At 42.5% G+C, this 26,251-nt stretch overlaps 1 protein-coding gene across 1 annotated transcript in view; it reads left to right on the top strand.

Annotated features, from left to right (window-relative positions):
• LOC120567073 (son of sevenless homolog 1-like) overlaps positions 1–26,251 on the top strand; it is an 84,409-nt gene that overhangs the window by 22,978 nt on the left and 35,180 nt on the right. The window contains 2 exon segments of the mRNA XM_039813872.1: positions 14,267–14,394; positions 23,171–23,832. Coding sequence (XP_039669806.1) covers positions 14,267–14,394; positions 23,171–23,832 — 790 coding nt within the window.

The following is a 26,251-nucleotide window of genomic DNA, read 5'->3' on the forward strand; positions in this document are numbered from 1 at the left end:
ACACACCCAACACACTGTAACACACCCAGCACACTGTAACATACCCAACACACTGTAACACACTGTAACACACTGTAACATACCTAACACACTAACATACCTAACACACTGTAACACACCCAACACACTGTAACACACCCAACACACTGTAACATACCCAACACACTGTAATACACCTAACACACTGTAACACACTGTAACATACCCAACACACTGTAACACACCCAACACACTGTAACACACCCAACACACTGTAACACACCTAACACACTGTAACATACCCAACACACTGTAACATACCCAACACACTGTAACACACCTAACACACTGTAACATACCTAACACACTGTAACACACCCAACACACTGTAATACACCTAACACACTGTAACACACTGTAACACAACAACACACTGTAACACACCCAACACACCGCAACATACCCAACACACTGTAACACACCTAACACACTGTAACATACCTAACACACTGTAACACACCCAACACACTGTAACACACTGTAACATACCTAACACACTGTAACACACTGTAACACACCTAACACACTGTAACACACCCAACACACTGTAACACACCTAACACACTGTAACACACCTAACACACTGTAACACACCTAACACACTGTAACACACCTAACACACTGTAACACACCCAACACACTAACACACCCAACACACTGTAACACACCCAACACACTGTAACATACCCAACACACTGTAATACACCTAACACACTGTAACACACTGTAACATACCCAACACACTGTAACACACCCAACACACTGTAACATACCCAACACACTGTAACACACCTAACACACTGTAACACACCCAACACACTGTAACATACCCAACACTCTGTAACACACCTAACACACTGTAACATACCTAACACACTGTAACATACCTAACACACTGTAACACACCTAACACACTGTAACACACCCAACACACTGTAACACACCTAACACACTGTAACACACCCAACACACTGTAACATACCCCACACTCTGTAACACACCTAACACACTGTAACACACCTAACACACTGTAACATACCCAACACACTGTAACACACCTAACACACCCAACACACTGTAACACACCCAACACACTGTAACACACCCAACACACTGTAACACACCCAACACACTGTAACACACCTAACACACGTAACACACCCAACACACTGTAACACACCCAACACACTGTAAACACACCCTAACACACTGTAACACACCCAACACACTGTAACATACCCCACACTCTGTAACATACCTAACACACTGTAACACACCTAACACACTGTAACATACCCAACACACTGTAACACACCTAACACACTGTAACATACCTAACACACTGTAACATACCCCACACTCTGTAACACACCTAACACACTGTAACATACCTAACACACTGTAACATACCCCACACTCTGTAACACACCTAACACACTGTAACATACCCAACACACTGTAACACACTGTAACATAACCAACACACGGTAACACACCTAACACACTGTAACATACCCAACACACTGTAACACACCCAACACACTGTAACACACTGTAACATACCCAACACACTGTAACATACCCAACACACTGTAACATACCCAACACACTGTAACATACCTAACACACTGTAACATACCCAACACACTGTAACATACCCAACACACTGTAACATACCCAACACACTGTAACACACTGTAACATACCCAACACACTGTAACATACCCAACACACTGTAACATACCCAACACACTGTAACATACCCAACACACTGTAACATACCTAACACACTGTAACACAACCAACACACTGTAACATACCCAACACACTGTAACATACCCAACACACTGTAACATACCCCACACACTGTAACACACCCCACACACTGTAACATACCCAACACACTGTAACATACCCAACACACTGTAACATACCCAACACACTGTAACATACCCAACACACTGTAACATACCTAACACACTTTAACACACTTTAACACACCCAACACACTGTAACACACCCAACACACTGTAACATACCCAACACACTGTAACATACCCAACACACTGTAACATACCTAACACACTGTAACATACCTAACACACTTTAACACACTTTAACACACCCAACACACTGTAACATACCCAACACACTGTAACACACCCAACACACTGTAACATACCTAACACACTGTAACATACCTAACACACTTTAACACACTTTAACACACTTTAACACACCCAACACACTGTAACATACCCAACACACTGTAACACACCCAACACACTGTAACATACCCAACACACTGTAACATACCTAACACACTTTAACACACCCAACACACTGTAACACACCCAACACACTGTAACATACCCAACACACTTTAACACACTTTAACACACCCAACACACTGTAACATACCCAACACACTGTAACACACCCAACACACTGTAACATACCTAACACACTGTAACATACCTAACACACTTTAACACACTTTAACACACCCAACACACTGTAACATACCCAACACACTGTAACACACCCAACACACTGTAACATACCTAACACACTTTAACACACTTTAACACACCCAACACACTGTAACATACCCAACACACTGTAACACACCCAACACACTGTAACACACCCAACACACTGTAACACACCCAACACACTGTAACATACCCAACACACTGTAACACACCCAACACACTGTAACACACCCAACACACTGTAACATACCCAACACACTGTAACACACCCAACACACTGTGACACACCCAGCACACTGTAACATACCCAACACACTGTAACCCACTGTAACACACTGTAACATACCTAACACACTAACATACCTAACACACTGTAACACACCCAACACACTGTAACACACCCAACACACTGTAACACACCCAACACACTGTAACACACTGTAACATACCCAACACACTGTAAAATACCCAACACACTGTAACACACCCAACACACTGTAACACACCCAACACACTGTAAAATACCCAATACACTGTAATACACCTAACACACTGTAACACACTGTAACATACCCAACACACTGTAACACACCCAACACACTGTAACACACCTAACACACTGTAACATACCTAACACACTGTAACACACCCAACACACTGTAACACACTGTAACACACTGTAACACACCTAACACACTGTAACACACCCAACACACTGTAACACACCTAACACACTGTAACACACCCAACACATTGTAACACACCCAACACACTGTAACACACCTAACACACTGTAACACACCTAACACACTGTAACACACCTAACACACTGTAACACACCCAACACACTGTAACACACCTAACACACTGTAACACACCCAACACACTGTAACACACCCAACACACTGTAACACACCCAACACACTGTAACACACCCAACACACTGTAATACACCTAACACACTGTAACATACCCAACACACTGTAACATACCCAACACACTGTAACACACCTAACACACTGTAACATACCTAACACACTGTAACACACCCAACACACTGTAACACACTGTAACATACCTAACACACTGTAACACACTGTAACACACCTAACACACTGTAACACACCCAACACACTGTAACACACCTAACACACTGTAACACACCCAACACACTGTAACATACCCAACACACTGTAACACACCTAACACACTGTAACACACCCAACACACTGTAACACACCTAACACACTGTAACACACCTAACACACTGTAACACACCCAACACACTGTAACATACCCAACACACTGTAACACACCTAACACACTGTAACATACCTAACACACTGTAACACACCCAACACACTGTAACACACTGTAACATACCTAACACACTGTAACACACTGTAACACACCTAACACACTGTAACACACCCAACACACTGTAACACACCTAACACACTGTAACACACCCAACACACTGTAACACACCCAACACACTGTAACACACCTAACACACTGTAACACACCCAACACACTGTAACATACCCCACACTCTGTAACACACCTAACACACTGTAACATACCTAACACACTGTAACATACCCCACACTCTGTAACACACCTAACACACTGTAACATACCCAACACACGTAACACACTGTAACATAACCAACAATGTAACACACCTAACACACTGTAACATACCTAACACACTGTAACACACCCAACACACGTAACACAATGAACATACCCAACACACTGTAACATACCCAACACACTGTAACATACCAACACAGTAACATACCCAACACACTGTAACATACCTAACACACTGTAACATACCCAACACACTGTAACATACCCAACACACTGTAACATACCCAAACCTAAAACAAAATGACAAAAACTAACAACTAAATACCAAAAAAAACCCAACACACTAACATACCCAACACACTGTACAACCAACACACTGTAACATACCTAACACACTGTAACACAACAACACACTGTAACATACCCAACACACTGTACATACCCAACACATGTAACATACCCACACACACGTAACACACCCAACACACTGTACACCCAACACACTGTAACATACCAACACACTGTAACATACCCAACACACTGAAATACCAACACACTAAAAAAAACCCAACACACTAAAACCCAACACATGTACATACCCAACACATGTAACATACCCAACACACTGTAACATACAACACATGTAACATAAACACACAAAAACAAAAAACCAACATTAACTACCCAACACATTACTCCCAACACATGAACATACCCAACACACTTAACATACCCAACACTGTAACATACCCAACACACTTAACATACCCAACACACTGTAACATACAAAAAAAAAAAAAAAAAAAAAAAAAAAAAACAACAAAAAACCAACACACTAACATACCTAACACACTGTAACATACCTAACACACTTTAACACACTTTAACACACCCAACACACTGTAACACACCCAACACACTGTAACATACCCAACACACTGTCACATACCCAACACACTGTAACATACCTAACACACTGTAACATACCTAACACACTTTAACACACTTTAACACACCCAACACACTGTAACATACCCAACACACTGTAACACACCCAACACACTGTAACATACCCAACACACTGTAACATACCTAACACACTTTAACACACTTTAACACACCCAACACACTGTAACATACCCAACACACTGTAACACACCCAACACACTGTAACATACCCAACACACTGTAACATACCTAACACACTGTAACATACCTAACACACTTTAACACACTTTAACACACCCAACACACTGTAACATACCCAACACACTGTAACATACCTAACACACTTTAACACACCCAACACACTGTAACACACCCAACACACTGTAACACACCCAACACACTGTAACATACCCAACACACTTTAACACACCCAACACACTGTAACATACCCAACACACTGTAACACACCCAACACACTGTAACATACCTAACACACTGTAACATACCTAACACACTTTAACACACTTTAACACACCCAACACACTGTAACATACCCAACACACTGTAACACACCCAACACACTGTAACATACCCAACACACTGTAACACACCCAACACACTGTAACATACCCAACACACTGTAACACACCCAACACACTGTAACACACCCAACACACTGTAACATACCCAACACACTGTAACACACTGTAACATACCCAACACACTGTAAAATACCCAACACACTGTAACACACCCAACACACTGTAACACACCCAACACACTGTAACATACCCAACACACTGTAATACACCTAACACACTGTAACACACTGTAACACACTGTAACATACCTAACACACTAACATACCTAACACACTGTAACACACCCAACACACTGTAACACACCCAACACACTGTAACACACCCAACACACTGTAACACACTGTAACATACCCAACACACTGTAAAATACCCAACACACTGTAACACACCCAACACACTGTAACACACCCAACACACTGTAACATACCCAACACACTGTAATACACCTAACACACTGTAACACACTGTAACATACCCAACACACTGTAACACACCCAACACACTGTAACACACTGTAACACACTGTAACACACTGTAACACACTGTAACACACCTAACACACTGTAACATACCCAACACACTGTAACACACCCAACACACTGTAACACACCCAACACACTGTAACACACCCAACACACTGTAACACACCCAACACACTGTAACACACCCAACACACTGTAATACACCTAACACACTGTAACACACTGTAACATACCCAACACACTGTAACACACCCAACACACTGTAACATACCCAACACACTGTAACACACCTAACACACTGTAACATACCTAACACACTGTAACACACCCAACACACTGTAACACACTGTAACATACCTAACACACTGTAACACATTGTAACACACCTAACACACTGTAACACACCTAACACACTGTAACACACCCAACACACTGTAACACACCCAACACACTGTAACACACCCAACACACTGTAACACACCCAACACACTGTAACATACCTAACACACTGTAACACACTGTAACACACCTAACACACTGTAAGACACCCAACACACTGTAACACACCCAACACACTGTAACACACCCAACACACTGTAACACACCCAACACACTGTAATACACCTAACACACTGTAACATACCCAACACACTGTAACACACCCAACACACTGTAACATACCCAACACACTGTAACACACCCAACACACTGTAACACACCCAACACACTGTAACATACCTAACACACTGTAACACACCCAACACACTGTAACACACTGTAACATACCTAACACACTGTAACACACTGTAACACACCTAACACACTGTAACACACCCAACACACTGTAACATACCTAACACACTGTAACACACCCAACACACTGTAACACACTGTAACATACCTAACACACTGTAACACACTGTAACACACCCAACACACTGTAACACACCCAACACACTGTAACACACCCAACACACTGTAACACACCCAACACACTGTAACACACCCAACACACTGTAAGACACCTAACACACTGTAACACACCCAACACACCTAACACACTGTAACACACCCAACACACTGTAACACACCCAACACACTGTAACACACCCAACACACTGTAACATACCCAACACACTGTAACACACCCAACACACTGTAACATACCTAACACACTGTAACATACCTAACACACTGTAACACACCCAACACACTGTAACACACTGTAACACACCCAACACTCTGTAACACACTGTAACACACCCAACACACTGTAACACACTGTAACACACTGTAACACACTAACACAATGTAAAACACACTTCTAACACACTGTAACACACTGTAACACACACTGTAAGACACTGTAACACACTAACACAATGTAAAACACACTTCTAACACACTGTAACACACTGTAACACACACTGTAACACACTTCTAACACACCTAACACACTGTAACACACTATCAGACTGTAACACACTGTAACACAATGTAAAACACACTTAGTCCATGAGCCACGGGGGTTGATCGGTATCATCGGGGGGACAAAGGCTCATAGTGATTTTTGGCAAGGTATACACCCGTAGTGCTAGAAAAATCACGATAGCAGTGCAGTGGTGGTAGCGAATCACTTTTTTTCAGCTCATGAAGTTACTAACCCCCTAAGATAAATTCCGTTTTTGAAATCTGGTGTATATCTGGTTTAGGCTCATGGTAGGGATATTGTCAATATTCTATAATATGGTGCTTGGTATCGTTGGAAAGGGGAGCTTTTAGGCTTTCATTTAAGCCCAGTACTGAATCTGTCTGTCAATCACAGAGGTCACATGACTTCTTTAAACCAGAAATAACACACATTTTCTCCCACTCCTAAACCGGTGTTTCTTTTATCCCTGGGGCATGACAGAACACCAGGGACACAAAACTCAACAACTTCAATACTCAAGGCACTCTGATGATTCAGAAAATGTACAATATACTCATACTATTTATATGTGAGAGCCTTAAATTAGACTTATGCAGCCGGCACAAGTCTTCAAAATAGAATTTAGCCAATAGAATGGACAAATAGAATACCCTATTAGTCCAGGGCCAAATGGCCTCTTTATTCATGTACAGTTGTAATAAAAATTAATTGTTTCAATAGTGTTGTCAACATAACACTTGTAAGTGGTTTAACAAAATGCTTATATCATGTATTTTAATATTCAGCCACTTTAAGTTAGAATGTCAGAAAGTAGCTCATGCACGTAATGATGGATTTTGACAGTTTGACAAGGTTTTGTCAGTTTTGTGAAAAGATCGTAGGTTCAGTTGACTGGTTATAACAACACTACCAACTATGCCATCTTCAATCAACTTCCAGTGAGTTCCAGGGGTATTAAATGTAAGTACAAAATACTTTGTCTTGTGCTTGTGAATTGATGGGGAATAGACAGAGACATTATACCTATAGTAGGGGTGGGCGATATATATCGTCTACGATAATATTGTCGTTGTTGTGTTAACGATGTGCAAATTGACATTATCGAGTATTTAAATTACTTAGAAAATAACACTTCAAAACACGCATTGGAACGCTACACATTCACTAATGTCAACAAAGACATTTGTTCCTGTCGGTGTATTTTTATACAAGTACAGCCACACTGACCTAATCAATAGGACTACGATACAACACAGCCGTTACAGGAGCCTTCCAGGCGGCTCATAACGTCCCGGAGGACCCAGCCAGCCCGGACGCTCCGTGGATTGTTGTTGGCATCTAGCACGCTGAGCTAGCTACCGGCAGGATCGAGACAAGAACTCCGGCAAGACCAGAGGAGGAAGACTGCATTTTTTGTGCAGAATGAATGGAGTACTGATCGCAGGGTCGTTGCCCAGCACTGCTCACCTGACCTGGAAGCCCTGTTGGTAATACAGGCCATTTTATTTACCACGAAAACAGCACACCGCTGTCTACACAGCCCCCGATGCTAACGTTAGCACAAATTTGGCTCACCGCTAACCATAGTGAACAAACTGCAGCGCGATCACCTGGAGGGGAAACATATTGTAGCAGGGGACTTTAACAAGGTGACCTTAAAGTCTGTACTCCCCAGCTTTTTCCAGCATGTAGATTGTGTTACTAGAGGGAAGAACACACTAGACCATGTATACTCTATCAAGATGCCAAGCACTGCTCACCTGACCTGGAAGCCCTGTTGGTAATACAGGCCATTTTATTTACCACGAAAACAGCACACCACCGTCTACACAGCCCCCGATGCAAACGTGAGCTAGCTACCGGTAGCCTGGTTGACACCAGACCCTTCTCAGTTGTAACTGAGAGTGGGTCTGGGAAAGGTTCACTGACAGTTCATTTCCAAAGGTATGCCGCTCAAATGCCTCCGCCATTGCATAGTCCTTCAACCAATCAGACCAACGATCCGGGTGACTCTTTTCACATCCAATATCCAACTAAAAAATTTTTTATTTGGGTTTTAGGTGTCGTCCCTCAACGCCTGCAGCAGGTGTTGCATATTGCAAAGTTATCTTCTGCACACACGCTGAAGAATTTCCAAACAGCTGACATGTTCCAGGTTAATTCACGAGGTTCCCTAATGTGCAAGAATAGCGTGGACACGCGCCACACACAGCGGAGAAGTTGAGAAGAAGGAGAAGGAAAAAGAGACAATGTCTCTGTCCGTAGTACGTATCGTCCTTGAGAACTGTAACTCGTTATAACTTAAGTTGTCAGTTAATTGTAGTATTGACCGCGTAAAGATCGGCATATGTCAGACTGACCTGCCGCCCCGGTCATGGCAGAGGCCGGAAGCACGGCTTGGGTAGCCGTCATGTTGAATGTAAACAAAAATCTGCTCGCCGTCGCTACGCTTATCGTCGTGCAATCGCCCACCCTCAATGGTTGTGATTGGTGTAAAGCCCGCCTCAATGGTTGGGATTGGTTCCTCAATTTTGAGGACATTGGAAATGGGTTTGAATGGGCTCTTCGCCAGACTGACTTGCAGAGCAAATCTAAAATTTGCCGGAAGTTCGTCAGGGTTTACCCATGCTAAGCTAACGGCAGGATCGAGACAAGAACTCCGGCAAGACCAGAGGAGGAGGACTGCATTTTTGTGCAGAATGAATGGAGTACTGACCGCAGGGTTGTTGCCCAGCACTGCTCACCTGACCTGGAAGCCCTGTTGGTAATATACAGGCCATTTTATTTACCACGAAAACTGCAGCACAAAATCCTGGAGGGGATACATATTGTAGCAGGGGACTTTAACAAGGTGACCTTAAAGTCTGTACTCCCCAGCTTTTTCCAGCATGTAGAGTGTGCTACTAGAGGGAAGAACACACTAGACCATGTATACTCTAACATCAAGACAGCATAGAGAACTGCTCCTCTCCCTCACCTGGGCCAGTCAGATCACATCCAACTATTCCTGATCCAGATCACATTGCTCAACTACTCCTGATCCTGAATACACCAGAATACATCTACTCTAACTTCCGGGATCCAAGCCACAGATCACATCCAACTACTCCTGGTCCCAGCATACATCAGTCAAATCACATCCAACTACTCCTGATCTACAGAACAGAGCCTTTTGTTATTTTTATGACTTCATCGGCTTGTATGCTGCACAATTTACATTACAGCAGAGGTGTACAACTGAATGTTTACTCAGAATTCAATGGTACTACACTAGTTCAATTAGTATTAGTATAGTATTAGTATTTTATGTCTTTGAATTGTTTTTACTTAAATACTTACATTTTAAAGAAAATAAATAAGATAATGAGCTCAATGTTGAATGAAAACAGTTCTTATATATATTGCAAACAACCATGTCCTTATTGGAAGCAGTCCTGAGCTGGATAGGGCAGTGTCAGCTCAGGGTTGGATAATCCTACTTGGCTGTATATTCCTTTCTGACCAGGAGTAGTTGGATGTGATCTATTGCATGCTGGGATCAGGAGTAGTTGGATGTGATCTGATGTATGCTGGGATCAGGAGTAGTTGGATGTGATCTATTGCATGCTGGGATCAGGAGTAGTTGGATGTGATCTGATGTATGCTGGAATCTGGAGTAGTTGGATGTGATCTGATGTATGCTGGGACCAGGAGTAGTTCTATTGCATGCTGGGATCAGGAGTAGTTGGATGTGATCTGATGCATGCTGGCCTCAGGAGTAGTTGGATGTGATCTGATGCATGCTGGAATCTGGAGTAGTTGGATTTGATCTGATGCATGCTGGGCTCAGGAGTAGTTGGATGTGATCTGATGCATGCTGGAATCTGGAGTAGTTGGATTTTATCTGATGTATGCTGGGATCAGGAGTAGTTGGATGTGATCTATTGCATGCTGGGATCAGGAGTAGTTGGATGTGATCTGATGTATGCTGGGACCAGGAGTAGTTGGATGTGATCTATTGCATGCTGGGATCAGGAGTAGTTGATGTGATCTGATGCATGCTGGGATCAGGAGTAGTTGGATGTGATCTATTGCATGCTGGGATCAGGAGTAGTTGATGTGATCTTATGCATGCTGGGATCAGGAGTAGTTGATGTGATCTGAATGATGTATGCTGGGACCAGGAGTAGTTGGATGTGATCTGATTGATGTATGCTGGGATCAGGAGTAGTTGGATGTGATCTGACTGGCCCAGGTAAGGGAGAGGAGCAGTTCTGTATGCTGTCTTGATGTTAGAGTATACATGGTCTAGTGTGTTCTTCCCTCTACAATCTACATGCTGGAAAAAGCTGGGGAGTACAGACTTTAAGGTCACCTTGTTAAAGTCCCCTGCTACAATATGTTTCCCCTCCAGGTGATCGCGCTGCAGTTTGTTCACTATGGTTAGCGGTGAGCCAAATTTGTGCTAACGTTTGCATCGGGGGCTGTGTAGACAGCGGTGTGCTGTTTTCGTGGTAAATAAAATGGCCTGTATTACCAACAGGGCTTCCAGGTCAGGTGAGCAGTGCTGGGCAACGATCCTGCGGTCGGTACTCCATTCATTCTGCACCTAAAAATGCAGTCTTCCTCCTCTGGTCTTGCCGGAGTTCTTGTCTCGATCCTGCCGGTAGCTAGCTCAGCGTGCTAGATGCCAACAACAATCCACGGAGCATCCGGGCTGGCTGGGTCCTCCGGGACGTTATGAGCCGCCTGGAAGGCTCCTGTAACGGCTGTGTTGTATCGTAGTCCTATTGATTAGGTCAGTGTGGCTGTACTTGTATAAAAATACACCGACAGGAACAAATGTCTTTGTTGACATTAGTGAATGTGTAGCGTTCCAATGCGTGTTTTGAAGTGTTATTTTCTAAGTAATTTAAATACTCGATAATGTCAATTTGCACATCGTTAACACAACAACGACAATATTATCGTAGACGATATATATCGCCCACCCCTACTATAGGTATAATGTCCCTCTGTCTATTCCCCATCAATTCACAAGCACAAGATAGAAAGTATTTTGTACTTACATTTAATACCCCTGGAACTCACTGGAAGTTGATTGAAGATGGCATAGTTGGTAGTGTTGTTATAACCAGTCAACTGAACCTACGATCTTTTCACAAAACTGACAAAACCTTGTCAAACTGTCAAAATCCATCATTACGTGCATGAGCTACTTTCTGACATTCTAACTTAAAGTGGCTGAATATTAAAATACATGATAGAAGCATTTTGTTAAACCACTTACAAGTGTTATGTTGACAACACTATTGAAACAATTACTTTTTATTACAACTGTACATGAATAAAGAGGCCATTTGGCCCTGGACTAATAGGGTATTCTATTTGTCCATTCTATTGGCTAAATTCTATTTTGAAGACTTGTGCCGGCTGCATAAGTCTAATTTAAGGCTCTCACATATAAATAGTATGGGTATATTGTACATTTTCTGAATCATCAGAGTGCCTTGAGTATTGAAGTTGTTGAGTTTTGTGTCCCTGGTGTTCTGTCATGCCCCAGGGATAAAAGAAAGCACACGGTTTAGGCGGAAATTGGGAGAAAATGTGTGTTATTTCTGGTTTAAAGAAGTCATGTGACCTCTGTGATCAGACAGATTCAGTACTGGGCTTAAATGAAAGCCTAAAAGGTCCCCTTTCCAACGATACCAAGCATCATATTATAGAATATTGACAATATCCCTACCATGAGCCTAAACCAGATATACACCAGATTTCAAAAACTGAATTTATCTTAGGGGGTAAGTAACTTCATGAGCTGAAAAAAAGTGATTCGCTACCACCACTGCACTGCTATCGTGATTTTTCTAGTACTAGGGGTGTATACCTTGCCAAAAATCACTATGAGCCTTTGTCCCCCCAGATGATACCGATGGCCCAAATTTGGGGCCCTGGCTCATGGACTAACTGTAACACAACTCTAACACACTGTATCACACTGTAACACACACACTGTAACACACTGTAACACACTGTATCACACTGTAACACACTCTATGTGTCCCAGTACCAGACTGGTTTAACCCAGCCCTCCATGTATGCCAGTACCAGACTGGTTCTCAGTCTCAGACTGGTTCCCGGTACTAGACCAGTCTCCTGTAGACCTGGTCCTGCTCTGAGTCTTTAAGTTTTAAGCTCTTTGGCCCAGTTGAGTTAAATCTGTGAAATACCTCCAGTCATGTTGTGCAGATTATGTCAGGGCTGGGGGGAGGGAGGGGGGGTAGGGATTACTGTTCACATGCTGCTGCTGCTGGACCAAGGTCTGGGTCACACCTAGTTCTGGTCCTGGATCAGTTCTGGACCAGCTCTGTCAGATAAACAGTCTGGGTGAGCTGTCTCTGTGTAACAGAGTTTTTCCTGCATGTCTCTACGGCGTGTAACGTTATACAGCCAATCACAGACATTATTAGATCTTTGTAGAAGCAATGCTGCATGCTGATTGGCTTACTGATGCCGGTCAGAAAGAACAGGGGAGACACTTTGTTTCTCTCCCTATGACTCTAGAGTTACACGCACACGCACAAACCCTTCTGTGTGTAGTGTTTAAAGCGCCCTGAAGCCTTCTGTGTGTATTGTTTTGTGTAGTGTAGTGGTGTGTCTGACTCTTTTCTCTGTGATGTTTATTCTCTGCAGCAACTGGAGGAGAAGAGTGAGGATGAGGAGGACAAAGAGTGTCTGAAACAGGCCATCACCGCTCTGCTCAACCTGCAGAGCAGCATAGAGAGGATCTGCTCCCGCAGCCTGGCTAAGAGGAGGCTCAGGTACCCAGCTATACAAACACACACTAATACACACTCCTGTACAAACACACATTCCTACACATTCCCACACACACCTGTACAAACACACACTCCTACACACACCTACACACACATTCCTACACACACCTACACACACCTGTACAAACACACACTCCCACACACACCTGTACAAACACACACTCCTACAAACCCCTACACACACCGGTACACCCCTACACACACCTGTACACTCCTACACACTCCTGTACACTCCTACACACCCCTACACACCCCTACACACTCCTACACACACCTGTACACACCTGTACACCCCTACACACACCTGATGTTTGTTACAAGAAAACCAATACAATTTAATATTCTGGCCGGTGGATTCAAAAAGTTGATTTCAGACGGAGTTTCTAGGTCTCCTTAGAGAAAATGCTTGGGTTAAGGATCCATAGAGTTTTAGTCTAGGGACTATTTAGTTAGGTCTCCAGCTCCTTTTATCTTTTGTTGTGTCATCGGACTGGACAACTGAGAACAACTAGATTTACAGAAATTATTTCATAATATATATAATATATCTTAAAGAATCAAAGATATGCATGTAACAGAGTTCAGCTGAGTGGAACAATAAGAGCTGAGCACATGAGTCCAGTCTGAGTGTGTGGACTCCTCCCATCCTCCTTGTTTCCCTCTGGACAGAAATAGCCCGGGGTCGACGAGGTTGTAGGTCTGAGGGGGTCAGAGGAAGTTTCGTCAGTACCTGGGCGGTGCTTCTGCAGCTTATTGTTCTCTGACAGAAAGAAAAGAACTCGGAGAGGAAAACGTCTGCTATTCATGTTTTATAAAGTTTAAAGTTTCTACACTCTGATACTGAGAGGAAGGAGAGGAGGAATAAGAAGGAGAAGAAGGAGAGGACAAATGGCTGGATAATCGTCAGGTGGATATGAGGACGTAGGTGACTTCACTTTCTTCTCTCTTTGTATTTTAGCTGCAGGTTGTTTGAGCCGACGGTTGGGTGTAGATTAGTCTCTCACTGCCAGCTCTGTCTCCACGGCGCTGTGGTGTAAATCTGGCTACACCACAGATGCATTCTGGGATAGGAAAAGAAATGCTTTGGGTTGTTTGAATTTCTTTAAACCAATCCCAACGGTCGTGGGTGGCGCTAAGCTCCGGACGCAGCGATGGTGGCTCTGCTTAATAGTCTCAGGAAGGAACTGGTTCTGGTGGAACATTTACACCCCGCTAAAGAAAACTCCTCATCCAATATTACATGAAGTTAACTGTTGACACAATACAGTAACGTGAGCTATTTAAATGAGTTGATACATGGTTAAACCTTATTGGCTCTTACCTGTGTATCTCCGTGTGGATCTGGTCCACAGCAATCCCACCAATCAGTCCCAAAACCTCCCAGTTAGAGAGGAAATGATATAACATTCTTTAGAAAACCTCCCAGTTAGAGAGGAAATTATCTAACATATTCTTTATAAAACCTCCCAGTTAGAGAGGAGATGATCTAACATATTCTTTATTAAACCTCCCAGTTAGAGAGGAAGTGATCTAACATATTCTTTATAAATCTTTACAGTCATTCCCTGCCTTGTCAGGTCTGCCTTGTTGCTCCATCTACATCTTCTTCATAACTTGATATTTTCAGAGTGTAGCTCTCTAGCTACGAGGTTGTTGTTTTCCGAAGAGAACGGAGTTTGAGAACGGTAACACTCAGAGAGAGAGAGAGAGAGAGAGAGGAAGTTTATCCTGGAAATGTCCTTCCATTGATCCAGACTAGGACTTGAGTGTCTGTTAGAGCTTTTGTTTTGAAGGAAGTGGGCAGCCTGAGCCACCAGGTGAAGTTATATATCTGTGTGAGCAGGGAGACACCGGGGAGGGATTATGGTTTTTACCAGGGCAAGAGAGACGCCATTGTTCTTTCCTTGCACTGTTAGCCTGCCAAAACTGATGAAATAAACCTCACAAAAACCCCACGCTTTCCTGGACAATGAAGGTTTTATTCCCTTTTTTTAACTGAGTTTTTAACTTATTAGCGACGGTGTGGTGTTTAGAAAAATGACTCAAAGAGCAGATAGAGATCAGGGAGAGGGACAGAGCCTGACATGTACGTCTTTCTCCTGGAAGTGGACTTCAGTTAGATACAGGCTGTTGTGAATAAGAAAGAAATCAAATGGATAGAACGGCCAGTGACCTGTTTGCCATGGTCCTGTGATGACTACAGAACTAAAAGGTGATTGTTGGTAGTTGTCAGCCGTACCTGTATAGTGTGTCGCAGCTCTCTGGGAGATGTTCCCTGGGCGGTGGGGAGTGACGATGATCCACGGTAAAACTGTTCTGCGTTGCGCTCTGAATTGCCGCCGAACGCTGACCTTGTTGCCGCTCACCTTTTTAAGGCGCAACCGCTTCCAAATGCAAGACAGTCACCGCGACTTAGCGTGTGGTAGTAGCGCCTCCCGGTTCCGTAAGAAGTACTCCTCAGGTCTGTTTCTGGCTGACTGGGGATTTCCACTGAATGCAGAACATCTGCGTGTTGGCTCCGCTGCGTGTCTGCTGCGTGCTCTGCCGTCCGTCAACACCCACCAGGTCCGGATTTGTTGCCGCACGGCTGCGGCCGTGACTGACGGCTGAATTCACGAGGACCCACGAGATCTCGCGAGGACCCACGAGATCTCGTGAATTCACGTAGAATAGAACCACCAAACCACCACATTAGAGGGGAAACAGCTCTGTGCTGTGTTTTCAAGGTGTAGAGCAGGAAATATGATCCGCCGTTCCTGTCCCGCACTGTCTGCCCTGTGCTGAGTTGCTGCGGAGCTCTCCGGCATCCGGCAACAATAGAAGCTCTGCATATATCAGCTCCGGAGGGCTGCGGACCGCCGGAGCTGTGCTGGAGCTGTTCTGCAGCCGTTCTGCAGTCAGTGGAAATACACACATTGACTTAATGGAAACCTGTTGACTCCGCCGCCGTTCAGGAGCGGATCCGCAGAAGTTCGGCAACCGGTGGAAATTAGCAGTGAGCCTCGGGGCGTTCAACAGGCCTGGCAGGAAGTGGAAGGGCTAGAACATCCTGTCAGTTTTCAAAATAAACTCCCTGTGCAGACTCCAGATCATAGATCACTTCACATCACTATTTAACAACTGAAACCGAGACACTAATCTGTGATCCGCGTCGTTCACAACTAGACTTAACGGAAAAAACATTGAACTCTGTAGACTAGAAGCCCAAATATCCAGGAATAATGTAAGCAGAACGCTCTGAGACGCTCCCGGTGTGGCATGACGCACGATGGACGGCAGAACAAAACCACGCCGCAGCTGGAACGCCGTGCACCTGTGCCTGGTGGGATTTCACGGTTAGACCCAGCGGCCACTTAGCCTAGAAATCTAGACGCACCCTAGTGGCAGCAAATTTATTTTGCAGCCAGGGGGTCTAGGCACTCTCCGTTGGCTTGCGAGCTGGAAAAACCAAATTTTGGTCAGGCCAATCACATCGTGTATAGAGTGGGTGGGCGGGGCTTATGGCTAGAGATGGTCCGATACCACTTTTTTGCTTCCCGATACCGATTCCGATACCTGAACTTGCGTATCGGCCGATACCGAGTACCGATCCGATACCAGCGTGTCATACATTTCATTATGTTTTAACATCTGTATACTACTATCTCTGTATGGATGTGAAATGATTTCTTTCTTTGTTGTCGGTCTGGCTCAGGTTAAACTCTTTGTGAAACATGAACAAACGCAAACAAGGAATGCCCCAGAACTTTCTTTTATAGTTTTAATGAAAAAGAACATAAATAAACTACTTTAACGTAGATTTTCTTTAGGGCTTCATTACGTGGTATCGGATCGGTGCATAAACTCCAGTACTTCCCGATACCGATACCAGCGTTTTAGGCAGTATCGGAGCCGATACCGATACTGGTATCGGTATCGGAACATCTCTACTTATGGCTGCTGCTGCTGGTGAACAGCGGTCTTCTGGAAGACTTGGAGTTCAGCTTTTCTTTGAGAAAAGAACAAAGAACGGCACTGAAGTAATTCTTAATAAAGGAAGATGTGTTTGGAGTTGTGCCGATACGGCAAAAGTTTAATCTATCAACTAGCTTCGCTACCTTCTTTGTTGCTCTGATTGGTTGGAGCGCTATCCTATTGCGTGCAGAAGGGAATTTGAAAGACAACCGTTTTATCCTGCCCCTCAGATTGAGCTCCGTCAATAGTGAGTTCCCAGACCCAACATCTGGATGTGGGGCTGGCCTGTCAGGCTAGCGGTTACCCTGGGTTATAACAAAGTGGCCGGCTGTTCCCTGCTCTACCTTTTCTCCAAAGTAGATTCCTAGTCAACTAGGACACAGCATTCCAGCCCGCTGTTGGGCTCTTTTTCTCTGTAAGCCATGCAGCGTAAAAACACAGAGAACCAGCCAGCGGACCCACTCACCACATCGCTCACAGAAAACAAGCCAAACAAAGCTTTCACTGATCTGGAGATAGCAATGTCATAGCAATGTAATAGCAATGTCCTTAATTTCCTTCAGGATAAATAAAGTATCTCTGTCTATGTGCTTTGTGTGGATGAAGCAAGCTAATTTAACAGCTGGCTCTCTGCCTCGTAGCGTTACTTCTGCGCTGCTCGTTTGTTCGTAACTCGCGGCCACTCGGTTTATAAAGCAGTTAGTGCCATCGTAACAGTAAACACGAAAAACTTGTGGCTGTGACCCTTCTGCTGCGTAGCTGTGAATAGGACTGGCCTTTCTATCCGGTTAGTTTCTGAGGTGTTAACATAGCTGAGGGGTTTAGCTGTAAACTGATTAGCTGCTGCTGAGGAACACACCGTCCTCTTCTCTCACACACACACACACACACACACACACACACACACACACACACACACACACACACATACACATACACATACACATACATACATACAGTGGGGCAAAAAAGTATTTAGTCAGCCACCAATTGTGCAAGATGAGAGAGGCCTGTAATTTTCATCATAGGTACACTTCAACTATGAGAGACAAAATGAGAAAAAGAAAATCCAGAAAATCACATTGTAGGATTTTTAATGAATTTATTGGTAAATTCCTCGGTAAAATAAGTATTTGGTCACCTACAAACAAGCAAGATTTCTGTCTCTCACAGACCTGTAACTTGTTCTTTAAGAGGCTCCTCTGTCCTCCACTCGTTACCTGTATTAATGGCACCTGTTTGAACTTGTTATCAGTATAAAAGACACCTGTCCACAGTCTCAAACAGTCACACTCCAAACTCCACTATGGCCAAGACCAAAGAGCTGTCAAAGGACACCAGAAACAAAATTGTAGACCTGCACCAGGCTGGGAAGACTGAATCTGCAATAGGTAAGCAGCTTGATGTGAAGAAATCAACTGTGGGAGCAATTATTAGAAAATGGAAGACATACAAGACCACTGATAATCTCCCTCGATCTGGGGCTCCACGCAAGATCTCACCCCGTGGGGTCAAAATGATCACAAGAACGGTGAACAGAAATCCCAGAACCACACGGGGGGACCTAGTGAATGACCTGCAGAGAGCTGGGACCAGAGTAACAAAGGCTACCATCAGGAACACACTACGCCACCAGGGACTCAAGTCCTGCAGTGCCAGACGTGTCCCCCTGCTTAAGCCAGTACATGTCCAGGCCCATCTGAAGTTTGCTAGAGAGCATTTGGATGATCCAGAAGAGGATTGGGAGAATGTCATATGGTCAGATGAAACCAAAATAGAACTTTTTGGTAAAAACTTAACTCGTCGTGTTAGGAGGAGAAAGAATGCTGAGTTGCATCCAAAGAACACCATACCTACTGTGAAGCATGGGGGTGGAAACATCCTGCTTTGGGGCTGTTTTTCTGCAAAGGGACCAGGACGACTGATCCGTGTAAAGGAAAGAATGAATGGGGCCATCTATCGTGAGATTTTGAGTGAAAACCTCCTTCCATCAGCAAGGGCATTGAAGATGAAACGTGGCTGGGTCTTTCAGCATTACAATGTTCCCAAAACAATCTTTGGAGGGAGATGAAAGTCCGTGTCATCACTGCTCTAGAGGAGATCTGCATGGAGGAATGGGCCAAAATACCAGCAACAGTGTGTGAAAACCTTGTGAAGACTTACAGAAAATGTTTGACCTCTGGCATTGCCAACAAAGGGTATATAACAAAGTATTGAGATGAACTTTTGTTATTGACCAAATACTTATTTTCCACCATCATTTGCAAATAAATTCATTAAAGATCCTACAATGTGATTTTCTGGATTTTTTTCTCATTTTGTCTCTCATAGTTGAAGTGTACCTATGATGAAAATTACAGGCCTCTCTCATCTTTTTAAGTGGGAGAACTTGCACAATTGGTGGCTGACTAAATACTTTTTTGCCCCACTGTACATACACATACACACACACACACACACACACACACACACACACACACACACTGGACTTTCACTTCATCTTTGTGTTGTTGTTGCAGTCAGCTTCTACTGTTCCTCCATCAGACCTGGGGCCTGTACCATGATGGTAGTTGAACAAACTCAGGGTTGCAGGATTGGTTTAGAGTTGACAAAACCAAACCGATGCAATCAGGCTTTATTGGTACCATGACGCAGCTTATCAACTTTCTCTGTTAACTCAGGCTTTGATCCTTAAACTCTGATTACTCCCCGCGCGCGTGCACATAAAAGAGTGACGTCGGCACCGAACAACCAATCACGTTCAATATGGATAGAGCGAGAGCAATATATTTTTCTGCGAAGGAGCAAGAAATTATTTTAGAATATAAAAATGTTTTTCAAGCACGCAGTAATACCGTCTCTGCTGCCAAAGCAAGAGAACAATCTTGGAGGAAGATTGCTGATTCCGTTAATGCGGAAGTTAAAGAAATACATTCTATAGGCCATTAATGTGAAATTATGAATATAGGCTAATCATATTAAAAATGTATTAAATAAAATGAAAATGTGTGTATGTATATATATATATATATATGTATGTTTGTAAAATGTGAATGTATTAGCTTTGACATCCTAAGAAAGATTAATATTAATTGATTTTAGTGCCCAACCCCAACTCCAAACGCGTTCTTGGCAGCAGATCAAGACAAAATATAAAAATATAATTCAAAGTGGTGAGTATTTATCACAACCTTTTATTATTTTTGTGAATATTTTATCACAAACACTTCTTTGCAGCAAAAGGTGAAGCCATTGCAATGATTGCAACAGAGAACAGCAGCTGGGAATTAATTACGTCACCTATATGTTTCTTTGCTCACCGCTGATTGGTCAAACTTCAGACTGAGATCTCAAATCCAGAACATAACCTGCCCCGGAGCAGGTTAGCCGTGCAGCGTAAGATACCATGGCAACGAACACCGATTAAAGCCGAGCTACTTTCATAGTACCTAAAACCCAGGGTTGGTGGAAACTAAACTGAAACATAGCTGGCTAGCCACCTAAACCAGCTTCATGGTATAGGCCCCTGTTGTATGCTATGCATGCTAACTCTGTGGCTAACTAATAAATAGTGTTTAGCTGTAATATGAGCAGGGTGGGAAATTAAGCCAAAGTGGCTGGTGGATGCCCAATTTTACCAGCCACCTAAATTTTTTACCAGACACTTTTTCCGGAATTCAAATTTATAAAAGAAAGTGCCCTAGCATACTTTTAATTGCTTTATTAAATTACTTATTATTAATACATATTTCATTAATATAAATTTATTTATGTGTGAGTAGCTTGTTGATCTTTACATTGTTAGTTAATTTCCTATACTGGCCTGAGACACACATTCATACGGTTTGATAAAGGACTTATTGGACTTAAACTTATCATTGATCTTACAATAACAAGTGTAGCTGTCCTCAATTTAGGTCATCCTGTAGTCTCATCTCCGGTTTTTCCTGCATCCTGTGTGTGTGTGTGTGTGTGTGTGTGTGTGTGTGTCTCGTCAGTCGCGGGATAGAATTGAGCAGCAGAAAGCCGACAGGATTAAAACGGCAGCAGCTCCTTAAACATCGTTAGTCTACATTGATGTTAAAATGTCTACAGGTTGGCAGGACGGTCTGAAATGTTTTGCATGGTCTTTCGCTGTACGGTTGTCAATGCGCCACTTGTTCGAGAAGTACCTCCTCTTTTTCTTTACTTCGCTCTCAACTGTTTGTACATCCATAGCTACTGCTGACTCCGCGGCGGCCCTCTTAACACCGGGGATATGTCGCCACATTTTTTAACAGATCATTTTCCTTTCGTCTGTACCTCAGCTCAGCTAGCTAGCTACATGTGTCACGGACTAGCGCTGAAAACTAGCTACTCGACTATGCGTGGTCAAAGCCCCGGCTGTGAACGGTTTCATTTCCTATAAGTTCTTCACAATAAAGGTCCTCCGTTATGTTGGTATTTGAATGTTTTTATTATGAAGCAGCAAAATCTGGACATTTTGGGGATTCATTAGCAGTAACGTAACGCGACTCCTATAAGCATTGTGCATTGTTACTTAACAACAGCATTCTATGACAAAAACTGTCCAATCCGTTACAAGGAATGTTTTACAATTCACCAGCCACTGTGGCTGGTAAACAAGGCAAAGTCAGTGAAAAAATACTAATTTCCCACCCTGAATATGAGTTTTTTTGCTTCTTTAAAACAGACCAATCCCTTTAAACACGACACAGCACACTGACTGACTGACTCTTCTTCTTCTGACTTGTTGTTCTGTGGTTGTTCTGACTCCCTCTTGTTCTTCTCCTACGGTGTGCAGCGAGTCCGCGTGCCGTTTCTACAGCCACCAGATGAAGGGGAAGCACCTGGCCATCAGGAAGATGAACGAGATCCAGAAGAACATCGACGGCTGGGAGGGGAAGGACATCGGCCAGTGCTGCAATGAGTTCATCATGGAGGGTACGCTGACGCGCGTCGGCGCCAAGCACGAGCGCCACATCTTCCTGTTCGACGGCCTGATGATCTGCTGCAAGTCCAACCACGGGCCGCCGCGGCTGCCCGGCGCCGGCTCGGCCGCCGAGTACCGCCTCAAAGAGAAGTTCTTCATGCGCAAAGTCCAGATCAATGACAAAGATGACAAGGAGGGAGAGTACCGCCACGCCTTTGAGATTATCCTGAAGGACGGCAACAGCGTGGTGTTCGCCGCCAAGTCTGCCGAGGAGAAGAGCGGCTGGATGGCGGCGCTGATCTCACTGCAGTACCGCAGCACGCTGGAGCGCATGCTGGACTCGGCCATGCTGCAGGAGGACAAGGAGCAAACGGTGAGGCTGCCCGGCGCCGAGCTGTACCGCTTCGCCCAGCCCGACTCCGAGCAGAACGTCGTGTTCGAGGACAGCGTCCAATCCAAGTCTGGGATCCCCATCGTCAAGGCCGGGACGGTGCTGAAGCTGATCGAGAGACTCACCTTCCACATGTACGCAGGTAAGACAGGACCCTTTACACTAACCTTCCACATAGAGTCAGGTAAGACAGGACCACCTACCAATCTTTGTGACTCATGACTGTAATTTTATTAGGAAAATTGAGTGTAATGAGACTATATTTAAGAGATTAAGGACTGAAGAAACTATTTCTGCATTTAGAATGGAGTTAATAAAGTATAATTGGAAGGAAGTAATGAAGGAAGCTGACCCTAACGAGGCATATGAACTATTCTTAGATATATTTATAACTTTATATAATAAAAACTGTCCAATAAAACAATACTGTAATAAAAGGAAACATTCTGAAACACCCTGGATGTCTAAAGGAATTCAAAATGCCTGTAAAAAAAAGAATACCCTTTATAGGAATTTCATAAAATATAGAACGAAAGAATCTGAGTTAAAATATAAGAAATATAAAAATAAATTAACTACCATAATGAGGATATGTAAGAAGGATTATTATAACAAATTACTAGATAATAACAAAGATAATGTTAAAGGAACATGGAAAACATTAAATGCAATTATTACTAAAGGACTTAATAAAATTAATTATCCGGAAAACTTTAACGAGAATGATAAGACGTGGTCAAATATGAATGAAGTGGTTGACAGATTCAACAATTACTTTGTTAATGTGGGTCCTAATTTGGCCAAAGACATAAATTACACAGGGACGAATTATTTTGTGATGGACCATGTGGACAATAACCCATATTCATTGTTTTTGGGAACTGTAGAAGGCAGGGAAATTATAGAGATTGTAAATAAATGTAATAATAAAACTTCCAAAGATTGTGATGACATTGATATGTCTATATTAAAAAAAGTAATAGACGGGATTGTTGACCCATTATCATATATATATATATATATATATATATATATATATATATATAATCTATCATTTAAAACAGGAGTATTTCCTGATAAGATGAAAGTAGCTAAAGTAATCCCATTGCATAAATCTGGTGACTCACATATTTTCAATAATTATAGACCAATATCTCTGCTTTCACAGTTCTCAAAAATACTTGAAAAACTATTTGTCAAAAGGCTAGATAACTTCATTGATAAAAACAATTTACTAATTGATAGTATGGATTCCGATCTGGTAGATCAACGTCTATGGCACTTATTGAGTTAGTTGAAAGATTATCAAATTGTATTGAAAATAAAAACTATGCAGTGGGGGTTTTCATAGATTTAAAAAAAGCTTTTGATACTGTTGATCACGAAATCATGTTAAAAAAATTGGAAAGGTATGGCATCAGAGGTTTGGCCTATAACTGGATAAAAAACTATATTGAAAACAGGAGTCAGTTTGTTCAAATGGGTAATCACCGGTCAACCAGTCTTAATATTTCCTGTGGAGTTCCACAGGGGTCAGTTTTGGGCCCCAAATTGTTTATCCTTTACTTAAATGATATCTGTAAATCATCACATGTACTAAAATTTACTATTTTTGCAGATGACACAAATATTTTTGGTTGTGGGGATAACTTGCAGCAGACGATGGAAATGGTCACTAATGAAATGAATAAATTAAAACTATGGTTTGATTCAAATAAGTTATCTTTAAACTTGAACAAAACTAAATTCATGATATTCGGAAATCATACTATAAATAGAGATGTTACAATGGTAATTGATAATGAAATAATTGAAAGAGTCTACGAAAATAAATTTCTGGGTGTTGTTCTTGACCATAAACTCTGCTGGAAGCCACACATTAAATATTTGTGCTCAAAAATGGCCAGGAGTATTGGTATATTGAGTAAAACTAGATACATTTTGAACAAAAAAACACTACATACTCTGTACTGCACCCTTATTGTACCATATATGTTATATTGTGTGGAAGTGTGGGCAAATACTTATAAAAGCAATTTGAAAAAAATTTGTGCATTACAAAAAAGAGCAATTAGGATAATCAATCACATTGGGTATTATGAACACACTAATCATTGGTTCTTTAATTCACATTTGCTGAAATTTATGGACATTGTTACATTTAAAACTGCTCAATTTATGTTTAAAGTTAAAGAAAAAAATTTACCGTTTAACATATGTGCAATGTTTAATGAAAGAAATGGGGTATATCATCTAAGAGGTCATTGTATGTTTAAGCAACCACTTGTGCGAACTATTGTTAAAAGCATGTGTGTTTCAGTTTGTGGGGTGACCTTATGGAATGGACTGAACAATGATATTAAACAGAGCCATAATATCATTCAGTTCAAAAATAGATTAAAGACATCATTACTTGATCAATACAGAAAAGAATAAACTGAAACAGAGGATTGTAATTTGTAATTTAATGGTACTGTTGTATATTATTGTATTGTTGTAAATTACTGTAAGACTGAAAGATTATATGCTATATTTGCATATCTATTTTACTTTGTATAATA

Source organism: Perca fluviatilis, chromosome 1, assembly GCF_010015445.1.
Source record: "Perca fluviatilis chromosome 1, GENO_Pfluv_1.0, whole genome shotgun sequence".
NCBI lineage: Eukaryota > Metazoa > Chordata > Actinopteri > Perciformes > Percidae > Perca > Perca fluviatilis.